The 18,456-nt window shown below is 33.3% G+C and overlaps 3 protein-coding genes across 3 annotated transcripts; 1 reads left to right on the forward strand and 2 right to left on the reverse strand.

Annotated features, from left to right (window-relative positions):
* The first annotated feature begins 911 nt into the window (after nucleotides 1-911).
* LOC108832385 (putative 1-phosphatidylinositol-3-phosphate 5-kinase FAB1C) lies at nucleotides 912-3,047 on the forward strand. Its single transcript, XM_018605872.2, has 6 exons — nucleotides 912-1,067; nucleotides 1,152-1,538; nucleotides 1,640-1,993; nucleotides 2,174-2,353; nucleotides 2,443-2,709; nucleotides 2,793-3,047. Exons 1-6 carry the CDS (start codon nucleotides 912-914, stop codon nucleotides 3,045-3,047), a joined length of 1,599 nt encoding a protein of 532 aa, XP_018461374.2.
* Nucleotides 3,048-3,949: 902 nt separating this feature from the next.
* Nucleotides 3,950-4,952, reverse strand: LOC130500309 (uncharacterized protein At1g66480-like). Its single transcript, XM_056995208.1, has 2 exons — nucleotides 4,554-4,952; nucleotides 3,950-4,473 (listed from the first exon to the last, which is right to left on the reverse strand). The coding sequence occupies exons 1-2, from the start codon at nucleotides 4,778-4,780 to the stop codon at nucleotides 4,116-4,118; spliced, it is 585 nt and encodes a 194-aa protein (XP_056851188.1). The 5' UTR covers nucleotides 4,781-4,952; the 3' UTR covers nucleotides 3,950-4,115.
* Nucleotides 4,953-7,562: 2,610 nt separating this feature from the next.
* Nucleotides 7,563-10,782, reverse strand: LOC130500348 (U-box domain-containing protein 10-like). The gene is made up of 4 exons (XM_056995309.1): nucleotides 10,368-10,782; nucleotides 9,455-9,571; nucleotides 8,958-9,350; nucleotides 7,563-8,747 (listed from the first exon to the last, which is right to left on the reverse strand). Exons 1-4 carry the CDS (start codon nucleotides 10,668-10,670, stop codon nucleotides 7,689-7,691), a joined length of 1,872 nt encoding a protein of 623 aa, XP_056851289.1. The 5' UTR covers nucleotides 10,671-10,782; the 3' UTR covers nucleotides 7,563-7,688.
* Between the last annotated feature and the right edge of the window lie 7,674 nt (nucleotides 10,783-18,456).

Here is an 18,456-nt window from a genome sequence, read left to right on the forward strand (position 1 = left end):
GATTTTGACTCAATCATCTTGAATGTATAGAACTTATGCTGTAGATGAATTCTATTAGGTAGAGTTTTAGAATTATACAACCTTTCCAATGCGGTCCAGATTGACGCGGCCGTTGTACATTCTTCAAGCTTCCTCAATACATGATCACCAAGGTTCAAGATGATCATGTTCATCGCCTTCTCAGCTTTCTCTGATTTCTCAAGCAAGTGTTCCTTGATTCGCTCCTTGAAATCTTCCTCTTCCTCGCCTTTCTTGATCTCGATTCCTGGATCTGATGATGTCGAAGCTTCCGTCAACGCATCCGTCAACCCAAGGATCGACAAATGAGCTAGCATCTTCTTCTTCCACATCGAGAAATCGCCTTTCCCATCGAAGCACGATATCTTGATCTTCGCCATTGATTCCTTCATCGCACTCAACCGTGCTCTGATACCACTTTGTGAAGAATCAATCGATCCGCTTCACATAGACTTCTATATCGTTCTCGCTTCGCACTCGTGTTTTACTCTCACCTCACCGATCACTCGTTTGTTATGAACAGAAAGTAAAGAACACACAAGTTTGGTTACCCAGTTCGGGATCCGATTTGGATCCGGTACATCTGGGGCTTGACGGTACAAGCAACACTTCACTAAGAATCAATCTCCAAGAGAGTTACAAAGATCAGCTCAACTAGCTATAAACAATATACAGCTTTAGCTCAATGATGATGATCTTCTTCTTCCTTCTCTCTCTCTCTCTGATCTCTGTTTGAAGTAGTCTGTTACGGATAACGATCTCTTTCCTTTCTCAATCTTTATATAGACGAGACCGGTACAGCTTGAACCAACCAATTCCAATAACCGCTCCGGTTATCTCCAATTGCCTCTTGTACCAATCTTATTAAACTAAACCACTCCGGTTCACGCTTAATGAAGATAACCAGCTGCTTAACGTCACAGATCCTAACAAAACGCATGGAAGAGAGAAGCAGCTTACTTGAACCTGAACAACCTGGAGCCTTTGATCTGCAGAGTCGCATCACGGGGTTAAAAGACCAACTCGCGAAGGAAAAAGATGAATATGATGTGAGCATAAACTTCTTCCTAGTTCTTGTTGATGCTTGTAGAATTTTGTTTTTTGATGGGAATCTTCCTCATCTTGAAAAACAGGATGCCCTGAAACCTATCTTTGAGGAGAGTCTTCAACATGAAGGGAGTTTGGATATTCTAGAACTGAATAGATTGAGAAGAGCCCTCATGATTGGTTCTCATGCTTGGGATCATCAGCTTTACTTGTTAAACTCTCAACTCAAAAAAGCTAGTGATGGCAATGCTTCTAGGAGTCTAGAGATGCAAGATGAGCCTCCAAAGACTGACCAGAGACTGCAGCAAGAAGGTGCAGATGAAGAAGGGGAAGGTAAAGCTAACTCTGATGGAGGAGAAGCCAATGGCTCTTCCCTGTCTGAGAGGATAGACTCAGAGTGGTTAGGCCCGTTCCACACTCTTGAAAAAGCGAGACAGAAGGCGGCTTTGTTCTCCACTCCGGATCAGAGTCCAGTCATTTGACTCGGCGATACGGTTTCAAGAAAGGATCCAAAAGGACCATCTTCTTTATATCTCTCAGGCATCAGATCTTTCCACGCTTCGGGCGAGTACAGGGCCATGGTGAGAGACCCTGTCTCCAACGTGATGAGGACTTACAGAAGTTGCCACTAGAAGTGCAGAAGCTGGACCTCATCGTTGGCTCAGCGCCTACGTACATCTCTTCAGCGTCTCAGATGGCTGATGGCGCTCGGATGTTGATTCCTCAACGTGGCCTCAACGACATTGTGATCCCTGTATACGATGATGATCCAGCAAGTGTTGTGTCATATGCTCTCAACTCGAAGGAGTATAAAGAGTGGGTTGCTAACAAAGGCAGCAACTTGAATAACAACAGCAGAGAATCTGAACCTTCAACGTTCTCCACGTGGCGTTCCCTAGGGGCGATGGACGTTGATTACATTCACCACGTTGTGTTACACATCTGACCATCTCTTTCAGCGACCGCTCTTCCTCTGGTGCAAACGAAGGTAAGGTGAAGTTCTCTGTGATGTGTAATTCGCGACGCGGTTCGACTGAGAAAGACTTGCTGTCCGACGGAAGTGGACTTCGTGAGGTCCTTGAGCCGGTGTCAGAGATGGTGTGCGCAGGGAGGGAAAAGCAATGTTTACTTCGCCAAGTCGTTAGACGAGAGGTTCATCATAAAGCAAGTAGTCAAAACCGAGCTGGATTCTTTTGAGGACTTTGCACCTGAGTACTTTAAGTACATGAAGGAGTCACTCACTTCAGGAAGCCCCACGTGTCTAGCTAAGATTCTCGGTATCTACCAGGTTAGTTACAGTCCAATGGAGTGTAGTCTATGGTTTAAAATGGAATAGTTAAGCATGTGATTGATTGATCTGAATGCTATGGCGTGTAGGTTTCTATTAAGCACTCAAAAGGTGGAAAAGAGACGAAAATGTATCTAATGGTGATGGAGAATCTATTCTACAACAGGAGAATATCAAGAATCTATGATCTCAAAGGATCTACACGGTCACGGTACAATCCAAACACATCCGGAACAGACAAAGTTTTGCTCGACATGAATCTGCTCGAGACATTACGGACAGAGCCAATATTCTTGGGAAGCAAGGCGAAGAGAAGCTTGGAGAGAGCTATATGGAATGATACAAACTTCTTAGCTGTAAGTGATTTTTCATCACCTCCCAAGTTACACTTTTGTTCTTAATTTTTTTTTATTAATCTGTTTTCTTATTCTTGAACTAGACTGTGGATGTAATGGACTATTCATTGTTGGTTGGGTTCGACGAAGACCGTAAGGAGTTGGTTCTTGGAATCATAGACTTCATGAGACAATATACATGGGACAAGCACCTTGAGACATGGGTCAAAGCTTCAGGGATTTTGGGTGGACCCAAGAACGCTTCTCCGACCATAGTCTCACCAAAACAGTACAAGAGGAGGTTTCGTAAGGCCATGACCACTTATTTTCTAACTGTTCCTGAGCCATGGACCTCTTGATTGATGAGTAAAAGAAAGAAAACCATTTTTCATCATTCTTTTGTTTTACTGATCTCAATTTGTTCTTTTACAATTATAAAAAAAAAAAGAGAAATTGGTTTTAACAAGACAGAACATATATACAGGTTGGGACCTGACTGATTGAATTTATCTTTTTGTTTGTTTGTTTGTTTGATTGGTGTGTTTGGTTTCTCTGAGTCTGGAGAATTGTATATTGTAATTATTGGCTAAACTTATGCCCCTCAGATTGAAATAAAGAAAAAAACTAATTATTTGCCTTTTTCTTATAGTTCTTTCTCTATGTGTTAATTGGTTCTTATTGTTAAATTTTGATTTATCATGATTTTTTAACTCAAAACAAATTACTAATGACTAGATTGCCTAGTTTATTTAAATACATAACTTAATTTTTAGCAAAATTCCATGTAGAATCTCAATCTCAATATCTTCTTTAGAAAATAATTATTATCAACTCATTTCGAACTTTGAAACTGGTAATAAAATCTTTTTGAACTTTTAATACTTAGATTATCAAACTAAACTATATCAATAAGTTTCGAATTCAAACTCAACTGACATTAAATAAATAAATCCAAGTACTTATACATTAGTGTTGGTCATTTAAACTTTTTGGATGTGAGATCTCTAATACTTATTTTCAGATCTTTTACACAATGACATATGTAATGGGGATGCAAGAGGGACAAATATGTGTAATAAAGGTAGAAGATAAGAAGCTCAGCATCTCTTCTCAGAGTTATGTTTTGTATATTCAGGCTTACGTTAATTATTTAGCTGGATATAGAGGATACATTGTTTATATTAAGAAAATACTAGAAGTTTGTTACACACAAGTTGGAGCACATCCGTTTCCTAGTGGCAATTTTAGTAATTAGAGGATATAGAGGATGCATTGTTTATATTAAGAAAATACTAGAAGTTTGTTACACACAAGTTGGAGCACATCCGTTTCCTAGTGGCAATTTTAGTAGTTAGAGGATGCAAGAAACGTGGCTTGAGAAACGGATCGGTGTTTCTTCTTCTAACAAGAAAGAAAGAAACAAAACCCTAAAAAGAATTGATCACCTCTTGTGCTTTGACAACACCTTCTTCATCTCCAATCCCAAAGCTTCTTCCTCCATTATGAAGCAAACGTTGTCTCTGAATGTTGAGGAGACAGAGAGCTGTGATCTTGTCGGAGAAATCAGAGCCACTCTCACTCTCTTTCCTCAGTTTCTCCACTTTCCACTTTGGTAACCTCAACTTGACACTAGTCATCACTTCTCTCTCTTCTTCATCAACCTCCTTCTTCATTACCGAGAGATCAGAAGATGATCTACGAGACAGCTTCAGATTCTCTAGCCTCTCCTTAGCACTCATTTGGATTCCAGACCGAACCCTTCTCGGGGCCCTCTCCTTCCATGTTCTACCACGTGAGTTTTCAAATGATTAGATTTCAAACTTCGAAAACATAAAAACCAAAAGATGATGAAACTAAAGTCTTACCTAGGAAGCTCCACCATGAAATAAAGCCTTTTTGATTCCAAGTTCTGGTTAGGACCCAAAGGCTTTGCTCTGATTCCAAAATGCTTCACGGATTCAGATTCCAAGAGAACGTGGCCGGGAAAGTCTTTAACAACCGTATCAGCTCTCACAGGAGTCTTCAGCTTGAAACTCTCGCCATTGATCTTCATGATTTTAGCAGATTTCTTGCTTCCCAAGCTATTACCCATTATAGAAAGATGAGCTTCTAGGTTTACTAATAATGCGATTTTTTTTAAATCCACAAAAGAGATATATCTATTTAAGAAACTCAGTAGCTCAAGGTGGGTGATGTGTTAGATCAGATGATTATTGATTATGGATTTATGGTTGGTTGCTGATGATAGTGAACCATTTTTTTAGGTCAACAAAATGCCAAATCTTCAATAATATATAGAAATTGGGACACAAAGTTACGTCAAATTTCGCTATCGATCTTTTGAAAAACCAATAACAACCCAAAAATATGTCTAGCTTTTCATAAATTTTAATATATTTCAAATGATTAATCAAAAACAGAAAGTGTGTACTGTTCTTCACTTAGACCACAGTTTTGAGATTTTTGGGACCTTTGTTTCCGGGAAAATGACTGTTGCGTAAATTACTCCGATTAATCAGGAAAGTTTTCGTTGGAGAAACATTTCTTTCGAAAGGCACGTGAATATTGATTGACTTTTTTAACGAAATGGAAAACAAAAGGCTAGTTTTACTTCTCTTTCGATGAACAGTAAGTAATGCACGTGAACCAATCCCGTGAAGTTATAACCAATGGCCTTATTTTTCTTGTACCGACAGTTTTGGTTCATTGTAGTCCAGAGGGCAGAGATAATAAACAAATGTTGACTCAAATACATTTCTCCCAAACCAAACATACACGACCAAGTAGTTATTTTTGAAGACTGTATAACAAATAAATAACAAGAAGATGTCACTTTCTCTTGGGGATTAATCTCACTGCCGCTTACATCTTCACCACCAATCTAGGATTCATCTCAAATGAAGCAATTACTACCTCACCGCTGTTAGATCAACAAATCCTTTGATTTTCATTGCCTCGAGCTCTCCTTCTTCCACATTTGTTAGAGCATTAATAATTCATCTCTATATTTTACTTATATAAAAAATGAATAAAAATACATATATTGGAATAAACTAATTTTTTTCTGTGATAAATTCTTGAGAAAAATAGGTTGAATATGATCTTAGTAAGTTTCATCTCTTCGGTAATGACTACATACACCTTTTCCAGTCATCTGATCTAAAATGATCTTATATGCACTGGTCAATCGGAAATTGATTCTAAAACTATTACTCTACTCAAAATTATTATCCAGTTTCGTCTTGACAAACTTAACTCTCTAAAACTATAACAGTGACAGTAAGAACGACAGTGAAGAAATGCAAACCAAAGACCTTACTAATACTAATCATATGAAATCATTGATTAACACAATATTTGTTATTACAAAATAAAAAAAAATAAAAAAATAGAAAAAGGTGAGTAAAAGAGATCGATTCTCGCAACTCTTTTCACTTCAACACTAGGTGATTTTCCCGTGCTCATGCACGAATATAAAATTTTATAAATTAAATATACTATAATAATTAATTGTTATTTATTTTTAATTTAAAATTAATTTATAATTTGTATGCATAATTTATATTAATAATATTATATTACTTTAATTAGAGATATAAAATTAGATATGTTATATTTAACCGGTTTTGATTTTTACAGTCGATTTAGTTATCATTTTGGTATATTGCATTTATGTCTCTAAATTCAAACTATAATTATCTTTATTATAATTAAGTAAAATAAAATTAATTTTATTTATCTTTTAAATTTGCATGTATTTTCATAATATTTATCGTTGATTTAAAGGAAAACTATTATTAGAAAACAAAGCGAAGAGTTCTAGGAAGTTACATACATATACATAAGTAACTAATACATTTTTGGAAACTCATGAACATATCAATATTTAAAATAATTAAAATATAATATAAATTCTAAATAATTTTATGCTTTAGATTTATTAAACAATGAACTGAAATTTTAAATAATCTTACAAAATTATAATTCAGTTTCGCTTTGGTATTTTGATTATGGTTATATTAAGTTCTAAAAACATAAAACATAAAATTAAAAACAAAATTTAATATTAATAAAAAAATAATTTTAATAACGATAAAATATAATATATCTACCTAGTTAAAAATATATAGTGTTATGTTATTTTAAAATGTTTTATAATTATTTGATCAAAATATGTTTATCGTTAAATTTTTCTATTTTTTAATATCTAATAAAAATAAGCAGTTTACAAAACTATGTGATTGTATTTTAGAAATTATATTATATAAATAGAATATAATTTATAAAATTTGTTTTGCTGTAATTCAAAGATCTAATCAAATAAATATATGAAAAAATAAATAAAACATTTCAATAATACTAACTGATCATAAACTATTTGTAGTCAATCAAACATATATCAGTTTGTGTTACTTAATTATTTTATGTAATCATGTAAGAAAATAGTTAGATATATAAAAAATATTTCTATTACTTTGAAAAATATATATTTTTGTATTGTTTGAAATTGTGAAATCAAATTATATACAAATATATATATATATATTGTTCATCTAAGAAAATAAAGATATAAAGAAATATTTTTATTTCAAAAGAATATATATTATGTTATTAAAAAATATTTTTAAATGAAATTTTCTATTTTGTGAACTTTTCTTTTTAATGAAATCATATTATATATACATATATTTTCGTTTTTGAATTTGTTTCTTAAACATTATAAATGTTTTCTTTTTATTATATATGTTATTTGGAAAACTTTAAAAAGAAAACTAAATAAAAATTTTAATAATAATATTTAAATGTAATAGTTTTAATTCATTAAGGGTAACACTGTAATCAACCATTGTGAGAATTAACGTGAGCACGACACATACGAAACTTACTTCTCAAATAATATTATAGAGATATCAAATAAACATCCAACGAAATTAAATCAAATACTAATAATGAAGTTAATTTTCCAATCTTTATTTTATTTTTTGTTAAAGAGCTATTAATTAGCATAATTTTTGAGATGATTTGCGGAGCTGCTCAAGCAAAGAATTAGCTTTCCTCTTAGCTCTCTCTGTGCCATCTCTCGACAGTTTCATCAACGGAACAACAGCTCCTAGTTTACCAATGAGGATCAGCTTCTCAGTATCTCTCTTGCAAAGAGCAAACAATATCGCCGCTGCGTTCTCTCTGTTTCTAGGCTGATCCTTCTGCAACAACACTATCAAAGACGGTATTGCATTCGCCCTCACAACCGCGGTTTTAGCGTCTTGGTTACTAGCTAGAACCGAGAGTATCGTCAAAGCTTCAGTCACCATCCTATGACTCGAAGTGTCGTTAAGCATTTTCACCAATGGGCTCACGACACCAGCTCTAACCGCTCTTCCTTTGTTCCCTTCGTATATACACAAGTTGAACAGAGCAGTCGCAGCGTCTTTCTTCCCTCTCACGCTACCGTTCTCAAGGAGATTCACCAAAGCAGGTATCGCACCAGAAGCGCCTATTATGATCTTGTTCTCATCGGCTAACGAGAGGCTAAAGAGCGTGGCTGCAGCGTTTTCTTTAGCTTCCGCCGTTCCAGCTCTCAGGACTTGCACTATTGACGTAACCGCACCCGCAAGCATGATCAGCTCTTTGTTGCTTTCGTAGATAGAGAGGTTAAGAACGCAAGTGACTGCCTTCTCCTGCGTCTCCACGTCCTCTGATGTCAAGAGGTTCACCAAAACAGGGATGGCTCCTGCTTCTGCGATGAGGATTCTGTTGTCCGTGTTTCGCTTTGACAGAGAACGGATCTCGGAAAGCGCGGTCCTCCGGTCTTGTATTGATCGTGACGAGAGCTTGCGGACCAATGCTCGTATCGCTGACATGTCACCGTCACAGTTTTTGGTCCTACCGTACATGTAACCACCTGGCTGCTCAATGTTGTGCTTGGTGCACCACTGAGAGATGAGGCTTCTAAGAACGTAGTTTGGAGTGAGAGTGAAGTTTCCGAGTTTCTGTTGAGTCTTGGGGCATCTTAGGTTCCCACAGTCTATCCATCTTTGTATGTAAGACCTCTCGTATGTCTGTCAATGATCATCGTTAAGGTTTTGATTCAGTAACAATACCTAAAAGTATTAAGAGTAAGGTACCCCATATCGGAAATTTAAAGGAAAAGTAAAATAAAAAAAAGTTAAAACTAATCCACTTATCACCGATTGGTTTTAAGTCCGAAACCGATAATAAACCCGATTCTAACGAATACTATGTAAAGTTTTAGTTCTTTAAAACCAGACCTGTCCTGTGGAGACAATAACAGGATCCTTCATCAATTCCAAAGATATTGGACAAAGAAAATCCTCAGGGATGGTGAGGTTGTCTGACTTTTTTGAGTCATCATCTTTGCTCTTGGTGATTGCTTTCTCTAACCTCTCGTTATCAGCGTCTTTCGATAAAAAGAAGGCCAAGGAAACTGAAGAGCTCTTCCTTCTCGGTGGTGATTCTAACTTCTTCTCATCTGATAAAGGAGCGTTGGAGTGCACTGCTTCTTGAATACACTCCAACTTCTCAGTGACTTTGCTCGATGCATCTTTCTCCATTGGCTCGGATAGAGCAGTAGAGAACTTCTTCGAGTTCAGTGATCCGTATCTCTGCATTGCTCTTCTCAACTGCAATCTTGCTAGTTCCACCTGATTACAAGAAAATATATATAACCTTTAGAAACATCTTCAGGGGATATCAAGAAGGACTTAAGTCTGCGTACTCATGATTCATGAATACAAGAAGTTTTTACATATTCGCGGACTTCGTCAGAGATGTCATAGCGGTCACATGGCAAGTTTCCTAATGCTTTCTCCAGCTTCCATGTAACACATTGGAACTGGAATGATATTCTCTTCGCGGCACCCTCCTTCACAATCAAGATACATAAAAAAATCAGAGTTGCTCATCAAGAAACGTGACATCACTAATGACAACAACATTATGCTTTCAATCTACAGTGATTGAAAAAGAATATATCAAACGTTACAAGTCTTTGCTACAAAGTAAGCTGGATATTTGATCAGAAACCCAAAATTCAAACCAAACAAAACCAAAGCAAAACCAGAAATTAAAAATACCTGAACGACCGAACCGGAATGTAACCAAAAATTTAAGTTTGTATATAGCTAATATTACAGGAAGATTTAATTATCTAAAAAATAATTACTTAAACAACTTTATGAGAATTATAAGAAATTATTCAAATTATCCAATTTTTTAGTCTAGACAAACAAAGTTATCTGATATTTTATTCGAAAAAATTTCAGTTATCCTTACTTATCCAAAAAAATCTGAAAGGGCCCGAACTGGACCCATATTTTCCCCTTGAATTAGCTGGTTCCTAGTATTTTTACAAAAACCGAACCGAAAACGAAAAATAAAACCGAAACCAAACTAGAACGCCAAACGGTTTCTAAGTCTCTAAACCCGAGGATAACCAAAACTGAAAATACTGAACAGAACCGAAAACCAAATGTCCAGGATTGTCATGGTGAAACCAATGAATGGGATCTTAGAAAATGAGCAGCCTAATACACAATACATAAATTTTATCATCCACACTGAGAAGAATCATATAGGAAAAAATATATATAAAGTTGAAGTTGAGCATTGAATATCACTATGTGCAAAAGCTTCGACTACAGTACGTTGAGAATGCTTACAGATGATTCGCGAGCCTGGAAACAAGTGGCGGCACTTAGAAGACGCTTCGCGGCTTGAAGCCCCACCACAAGATCAGACCACCAATCACATTCACAAGAAACCAAAGAAGGCGAAGCATCAGATTCCTTCTCCAGCGTCTGCGGCGGAGAATCTCTAATCTCCTCAACCAAATGCGTCAATAGACAAACTCTCCTCGCGAGATCGGCGCAGTCCTTCTTAAACACCCCCGTGCTCGCCGATATCTCTGCGATCTCAGCGATGACGAGGAGCAGAGAAGCGGGAGAGACGGCTACTCCAGCCATTACGACGTCGCATATGGATTTGAAAAAACTCGCTGTCTGACTCTCTCAGACGTGCCTGTAACGCTTTTTTATGTATCCAACTAGGCCATGTGGCATAAGAGGAAAGGTCATTACGACGACACCGTTTTTAATGTATAGGCATTTTTTATGTTTTACTTTTATCATTTTTTGATTAATGCAATACATTAAAATAATACAACGTTACAAATTAGATAATTGAGGCGAGATTCGCGGTGCAAGTTGTCAATTTCAATAATTACGATTTGTATTGCAACCAGACTTATGTAGTGGAAACAAACCACATTTCAAGAAAGAAATATCTTTTGATATATTTATATATAGGAATGGTTTATTGTGTGCTTGGCTGTAAAGATGACTTTTATATAAATATATTTAATGGGTAGTATGAGGAATAAAAGAAGAGAATCAGCCAAATATGTGTCATATAAGTCTTTAATGGTAATAAAAAGTCAAATTAGTTATTTTTCTATATGAGAAAGCAAGTAGGATAACATTTCACTTGTGATTCATGAACCATTTGGTAAGTATTATGCTAGATGCATTGTATTGATATGTCTTTTCTTGGTATATAATCTGGCTTACAATAAACCAAAATGTGAAACAAAATATTTGCTTTTGTAACTATAGCAGTCCTTCTTTTCTTAAATAACTTCTTATGTGTAAATATAAGTTATTTTATCATTGATTTGTTTCGTTTTCTGACTTACACTATGCCAAAAGGTGAAATTATATATTTTCCTTTGTGATTATAGGCTTATAGCTATCCTTCTTTTCTTAAATAATCTATTATGTGTAGTTATAAATATTTTTCATTGATCTTTTTACTTTTAGAAATCTTTTTCTGTCTTTTAACACCTTTTTAGGAAAAATATCTATTGTAGAAGTACTTTTGTGATTTTCTAGGGCCTCATTATTAAATGAGAAATTAGGGGCTCTACCAACGCCCTTATGCTATATTGGCAATATACCAAAGAGAAGAAATTGTACAACTGTTCATTGTAGCTTTTTACCCTTCAACCCCTATCTCATAAGTTTCCATATAATCGTTTCAAGTAGAGCAAATCTTCCGCCAAGATACACAAAGATCTTACTAAAAGATTTCGAAAGATTTGATTCATGTACTTTTATATCTTACCTTAACGTCAGATTAAACATAATTTATCCCTTACTTCTTTGAGTATTATCAAACAGTCTGAAATTCGAAACCATTTTAGATCTCTGCTCCATTAATCCACAGTATTTTTGTAACTAAATCTGCATCTTTTTTGTCTCTCTCTTTTTTTATTTCAGTGTTACATCCTCTTTTAAAGACTTTGAGAGTATTGTTAACCAGATTTAGTTCTTTGATCTGAGCTTAAAACACTTCTTCTTCTCATCAGAGAGCTCATGTTTTTGATAGTACAATTTCCAAATGAAAAAAATTCAAAGAGAAACAAAGTTAAAAAAAAAAGATTGTTCATAAAGTATGTTTTTATTTCGATTTTGTGATAGATTTGATGGAGTTTTGCAATGTATTTAACTTCTCAAACTTTTATTTCTGAAGATATGTTGAAACAAGAATCTGAGTACTTCTTCATTTGAAGTATTTGAGAATGAAGCACACAATGAAATCTAAGATGATGTGTAGACAATAGAGTTTACTTACCATTGTTCCTATTGGTTTTAAGGGTTAGATTTATGTGCTGAGAGTTTCGTCAATGGCGTTTACAATAACTGACTAAAACAAAATTTCAAAGATTAACCATCAATATCAGGTAAAAGAGAGAACCCATTTGGCCGTCTAACTATAATCGTGGCTGGTCACCTATATCAATAACCGGCTAAATCAAAATTTCAAACATTAACCATCAATACCGGGTGAAGGATAGAACCCAATTAACCGTCTAATTACAATAGTGGCTGGTCACCTAAATAAATAACCAGCCAAAACAAAATTTCATACATTAACCATCGATATCGGGTGAAGGAGAGAACCCAATTAGCCATCTAATTACAATAGTAGCTGGTCACCTAAATAAATAACCGGTTAAAAGAAAATTATAGATATTTTTGTGAAGGTTAACAACGATTGTTAGCCGGTTCCGAAGATATATAACTGTATAACATATTATTTATGGGGCTATCTAGTTTACACTGTCGTTATGGTTTATTCATTACCGTTAGGGTTGCGGGATCCTATTGTCTTTAGGGTTTAGAATTTTGTGTATAAGGTTTTATAATTAGTGTTTGGGTTGCATGTTTCCAATTGGGTGTAGGGTTTAGAATTATGTATTTATGGTTTAGTATTTATTATTGCTTGGATTTCGGCCTCCCTGTTAGGTTTACAGTATAGATTTATGTGATTTGGATTTACACAATAGGTTTATGTAAAACTAGTTGTTAAGGTAAGGCAATCAGTTTAGCAAGATAATATTTCACTGATTTGTTATTCAATAAGTTAGCCGGTTACACAATTGGCAATTTAGTCTTTTATATAGACATCCACAGATAGGAGAATAATATATAATTATCAGTTTTAAACTATTTTCTAAATAAAATCTCGTTGATATCTTTTTGAGCGTCAGAGTTATCTTTTTGTCATTGTATATTTTGGTTTATCGATGTAATTCCATCTAATGTAAACGCAATTTTTTTACTATCTTGACAATCTAAATACAGATATTGTGTCAGATACAAATTCAATAAGCCTAAAATCAGAAAGCTAGGATCCAGGTTAAATGCGTCTTTTTTACTCTTCTTTTGTTGCCATTTAGGCACAAATTTTCTCTCTTTCCTATTCTCCTAATATCATGATCTTCTATTGTTTTTCACCTAAATTGTTCTTATTAAATACCTTTTAAGTTTTCTCTGGAAGATCCAAGACAAACTCATTTGAAAGAACATGATAGACACAGACTATAATTACATTAAGCATTTCCTCATAAATATAATGCCACTAGGTAATAAATCCAACCAATCATAAATAAAAATGTTTACCAAATAAAATGCTTGGTCCAGTACACCCTGCAGTTTGGTGTTTGGAATACTAGAGGAGCTTATGTGTCTCTCTTAGAGTTTCCAGGCTTAAGACATCAAGTATGTTGATTAGCTAATTTATATCTTTAGTACGGAGTGAATGAAAAAAAAACTTTTGGTCATAGTGTTTGGAGGATCTATTGTGATTCTTAATAATAAATTTATTATGTTGGCAACAATTGCTAATTTTTGCGAGACATGTATATATATTCACTGTAAATACAAACACTGTCGTCCAAGGACCTCTCTCTCGTCTCATTCTATTTCCAGGTTTGGTCTATATTTTTTACCAAAGAGTCTCTTGACACCAAAAAGAAACTGTTTTTTTTCTTATAACTCGGGAGTATATATATATATAGGGATGTCAAAATAAGTTAACTCGTTCAATCTAGCTCAGCTCATGGTGAGTTCAGACTTTTCATGAGCTAGTTCAGTTCAGCTTATTTATTATATGAGTAAGCTGATTCCTTTATTATATGAGTTTCAATATCAAAACTCGAACTCAGATCATCTAGATCATAAGTTAAATGATGTAACTCGGGATTAAATATAAAAATTATAAAGTAAATTAAAAATAAAATATAGAATAATTTTTAAAATTTAATCTAAAATTTTAAAATTCCAAAGCGTTAATATTAAATACTGAATGAAACCAAGACCTAATAATATATTAAATCAAAGCTAAATCAGTGATCCAAAAATATATTTCACAGAAGAGTCTTATGATGATTCATCTTCAAACTTTTCATCTATTCAAATCGTAAAGATATATTTTCCGCATGAGAGTCATAGAAATATATTCTAATTCTAAATATATATAATGTGAGGATTGATATCAATATTCTTTTACATTTTATATATATTTATTATTTGTTGGTTTTACATTTTAACTTTAGAAGATATACAGAAACTATCTTTTTTACATAATAAAATCATCCATCTACATAAAGTATAAAAATGACCAAGCTTATGAGTTAGTTCATGTTCACTAAAGATCGTTCATATAACTCGTGATCTAATTGAAATTCGATCAATAAAATCATTTATTAAACGAGCCTAAAAAATAGAGATCATGTTCATTTATTAAATGAGCCTGAAAAATCAAGGTAAGCTAACCTAGTTCATGAGTTATAACTCATTTTGACACCTATGTATATATCGGAATGGTTTATTGTGTGCTTAGTTGTACAGATGACTTTTTATATAAATATTCTAATGGGTAGCATAAGGAATAAAAGAAGAGAATCAGCCAATTATGTGTCATATAAGTCTTTAATGGTAAAAAAAAAGTCAAATTAGTTATATTTTCTATATGAGAAAGCAAGTAGGATAACATTTCACTTGTGATCCATGAAGCATTTGGTCAGAAGTATTAGGCTAGATGCATTGTATTGACATGTCTTACACTAAAACAAAAGTTAAAACACAATCTTTGCCTTTGTAATTATAGCTGTCCTCCTTTTCTTATATAACTTTTTTATGTGTAATTATAAGTTATTTTATCATTGATTTGTTACTTTTTCTGGCTTACACTATGCCAAAAGGTGAAATTATATATTTTCCTCTATGATTATAGCTATCCTTCTTTTCTTAAATAGTTGCCTATGTGAATTATAAATATTTTATCATTGATTTGTTACTTTTATAAATCTTTTTCTGTCTTTTAACACTTTTCGGAAAATATCAATTGTAAAAGTACTTTTGTCATTTTTAGGGCCTCATTATTAAATTTAAATACATTTTAGATTTTCTTTGGAAGATGCAAGACAAACTCATTTGAAAGACATGATAGACACAGACTATGACTACATTAAGCATTTCCTCACAAATGACAAATATAATGCCACTAAGTAGTAAATCCAACCAATCATAAATAAAAATGTTTACCAAATAAAATGCTTGGTCCAGTACACCCTGCAGTTTGGTGTTTGGGATATTAGGAACTTATGTGTCTCTCTTAGAGTTTCCATGCTTAAGACATCAAGTATGTTCGCTATTTTATATCTTTAGTACGTATACAATTAATAATCAGAATATTGGGAGTGTGAAAAAAAAAACTAGAACTTTTGGTCATAGTGTTTTGAGGATTTATTGTGAATCTTAATAATAAATTTATTATGTGGGCTACAATTGCTAATCATTTATGCATATGGACGAAATGTCATCAAGAGGACTCAGTTACATGCAGCAAAAATTTTGCGAGACATGTATCACATATATATATTTCACTGTAAATACAAACACTGCCGTCAAAGAACCTCTCTATCGTCTCATTTTATTTCCAGGTTTGGTCTAACTTTTTTACCAAAGATTCTCTTGACACCAAAAAGAAACTGTTACCAGAGATGTGTGTCCTAATAGACACACCAAGTCACCAAACAAAACTTTTAGTGTGTTTAATCTCAAATGATGATTATGCACACTATATTTCTTTTTCTTTTTTTGGTAAAAAAAATGTTGGTTTCACCTCTTTGCCGAGAACCCAAACATTGTAAATTAACCCTTTCAAAAATATTGAGTTTTCAGTAAATGGTCTATACACTGAAGTTTATACTCTTCACTTTAGTTTAAAAATTTCAAACCACATTCTACATTTAAATTAACGTATTCAAAACTATATTTCATGGTATATAGGAATCATTCTAATGTTTTAAGATTTAGTTTACTAAAATTTCATATACTGCCAAGATTAGTGAAATTAGCATTACAAAATCTTCGTTATCTAGAGAAACAGAGACAACAGAGGTTCTAAACTCTTTGACCATCATCTTATATTAGTGTTCGATGAAACTATACACTAAAATCAGATTTTCATATTTTTGAAATTTTTCCAAAATCCGTGGGTTAACCTCTTATAAAATAATGAGTTTTCCGTAAATGCTTTTTTTTTTGAAACACATTCATTAAATATAAGAAAACAGTTAGATGGGGGCATTAACAGCAAACCCAACTACTGGAAGTTCAAATACAGACATGGCAGATTTTGCCAAGCTATCAGCTAATAGATTCTTCTCTCTAGGAATCCAGACAAAGAAAACAGATTCAAAGTCAGCAGATAGGTTTAAAATATCAGAAACCACACTGTGGATTTCTGCAACACTCGATCCCGAGTTAAGGCTCGTAACAAGTTGCTTCGAGTCCACTTCAAAACGGAGCTTTCTCAGGTCCTGTCGTTGACAGGTTAGCACCGCTTCACGCAATGCTAGACCTTCCGCTTCACGCAATGCTAGACCTTCCGCTTCACGCAATGTTAAAACCAGATTTTCAAATTTTTGATTTTTTTTTCAAAATCCGTGGGTTCCTTTTAAAAATATTGAGTTTTCGGTAAATGCTCTATATAATGAAGTTTATACTATTCACTTTAGATTTAAAATTTCAAACCACATTACACATTTGAATTAATGTATATAGGAACCATTATAATTTTTTAGTATTTTGTTTACTAAAATTTCATATACTGCCAAGATTAGTGGAATTAGCATTATAAAATGTTCATTATCTAGAGAAAATGAGAAAACAGATATTCTAAACTCTTTGACCATCATCTTATGTTAGTACTCGATGAAACTATACCCTAAAACCAGATATTCATATTTTAATTTTTTTTCCAAAATCCGTGGGTTAACCTTTTCTAAATAATGTTTTCGGTAAATGCTATATATACTGTATTTATACTCTTCACTTTTGATTAAAAATTTCAAACCAAATTCTACATTTGAATTAATGCATTCTAAACTAAGTTTCATGGTATATAGGAATCATTCTAATTTTTTAATATTTAGTTTAGTAACATTTCATATACTGCCTAGATCAATGAAATTAGCATTATAAAATTTTCATTATCTAGATAAACGGAGATTACAAAGGTTCTAAAATCTTTGACCATCCTCTTATGTCAGTGCTCGATGAAATTATGCATTAAAATCATATTTTCATATTTTTGAAAATTTTCCAAAATCCGTGGGTTAACATCCCCTTCTAAAATAATGAGTTTTCGGTTAATGCTCTATATACTGAAGTTTATACTCTGCCCTTTTGTTAAAAAAATTCAAACCAAAAACTCATTTGAATTAATGTATTCTAAACTATCTTTCATGGTATATAGAAATCATTTCTAATTTTTTAATATTTAGTTTAGTAACATTTCATATACTGCCTAGATCAATGAAATTAGCATTATAAAATCTTCATTAGCTAGATAAACGGAGACTACAAAGGTTCTAAAATCTTTCACCATCCTCTTATATCTGTGCTCGATGAAACTATACATTAAAACCATATTTTCATATTTATGAAAATTTTCCAAAATCCGTGGGTTAACAACTCCTTCTAAAATTATGAGTTTTCGGTAAATGCTTTATATACTGAAGTTTATACTCTTCATTTTTATTTAAAAATTTGAAACCACATTCGACATTTGAATTAATGTATTCTAAAATATATTTCATGGTATATAGGAATCATTCTAATTATTAAATATTTAGTTTACTAAATTTCATAGATTGCCTAGATTAGTGGAATAAGCATTATAAAATCTTCATTATCTAGAGAAACGGAGACATACGAGGTTCTAAACTCTTTGACCATCATCTTATATTAGTACTCGATGAAACTATACACTAAAACCCGATTTTCATATTTTTGAAAATTTTCTGAAATCCGTGGGTTAACCACTTCTAAAATAATGAGTTTTCGGTAAATGCTCTATATACTGAAGTTTATACTTATTCACTTTTGTTTAAAAATTTCA

The sequence above is a fragment of the Raphanus sativus genome, chromosome 9 (assembly GCF_000801105.2).
Source record: "Raphanus sativus cultivar WK10039 chromosome 9, ASM80110v3, whole genome shotgun sequence".
NCBI classification, from domain to species: domain Eukaryota; kingdom Viridiplantae; phylum Streptophyta; class Magnoliopsida; order Brassicales; family Brassicaceae; genus Raphanus; species Raphanus sativus.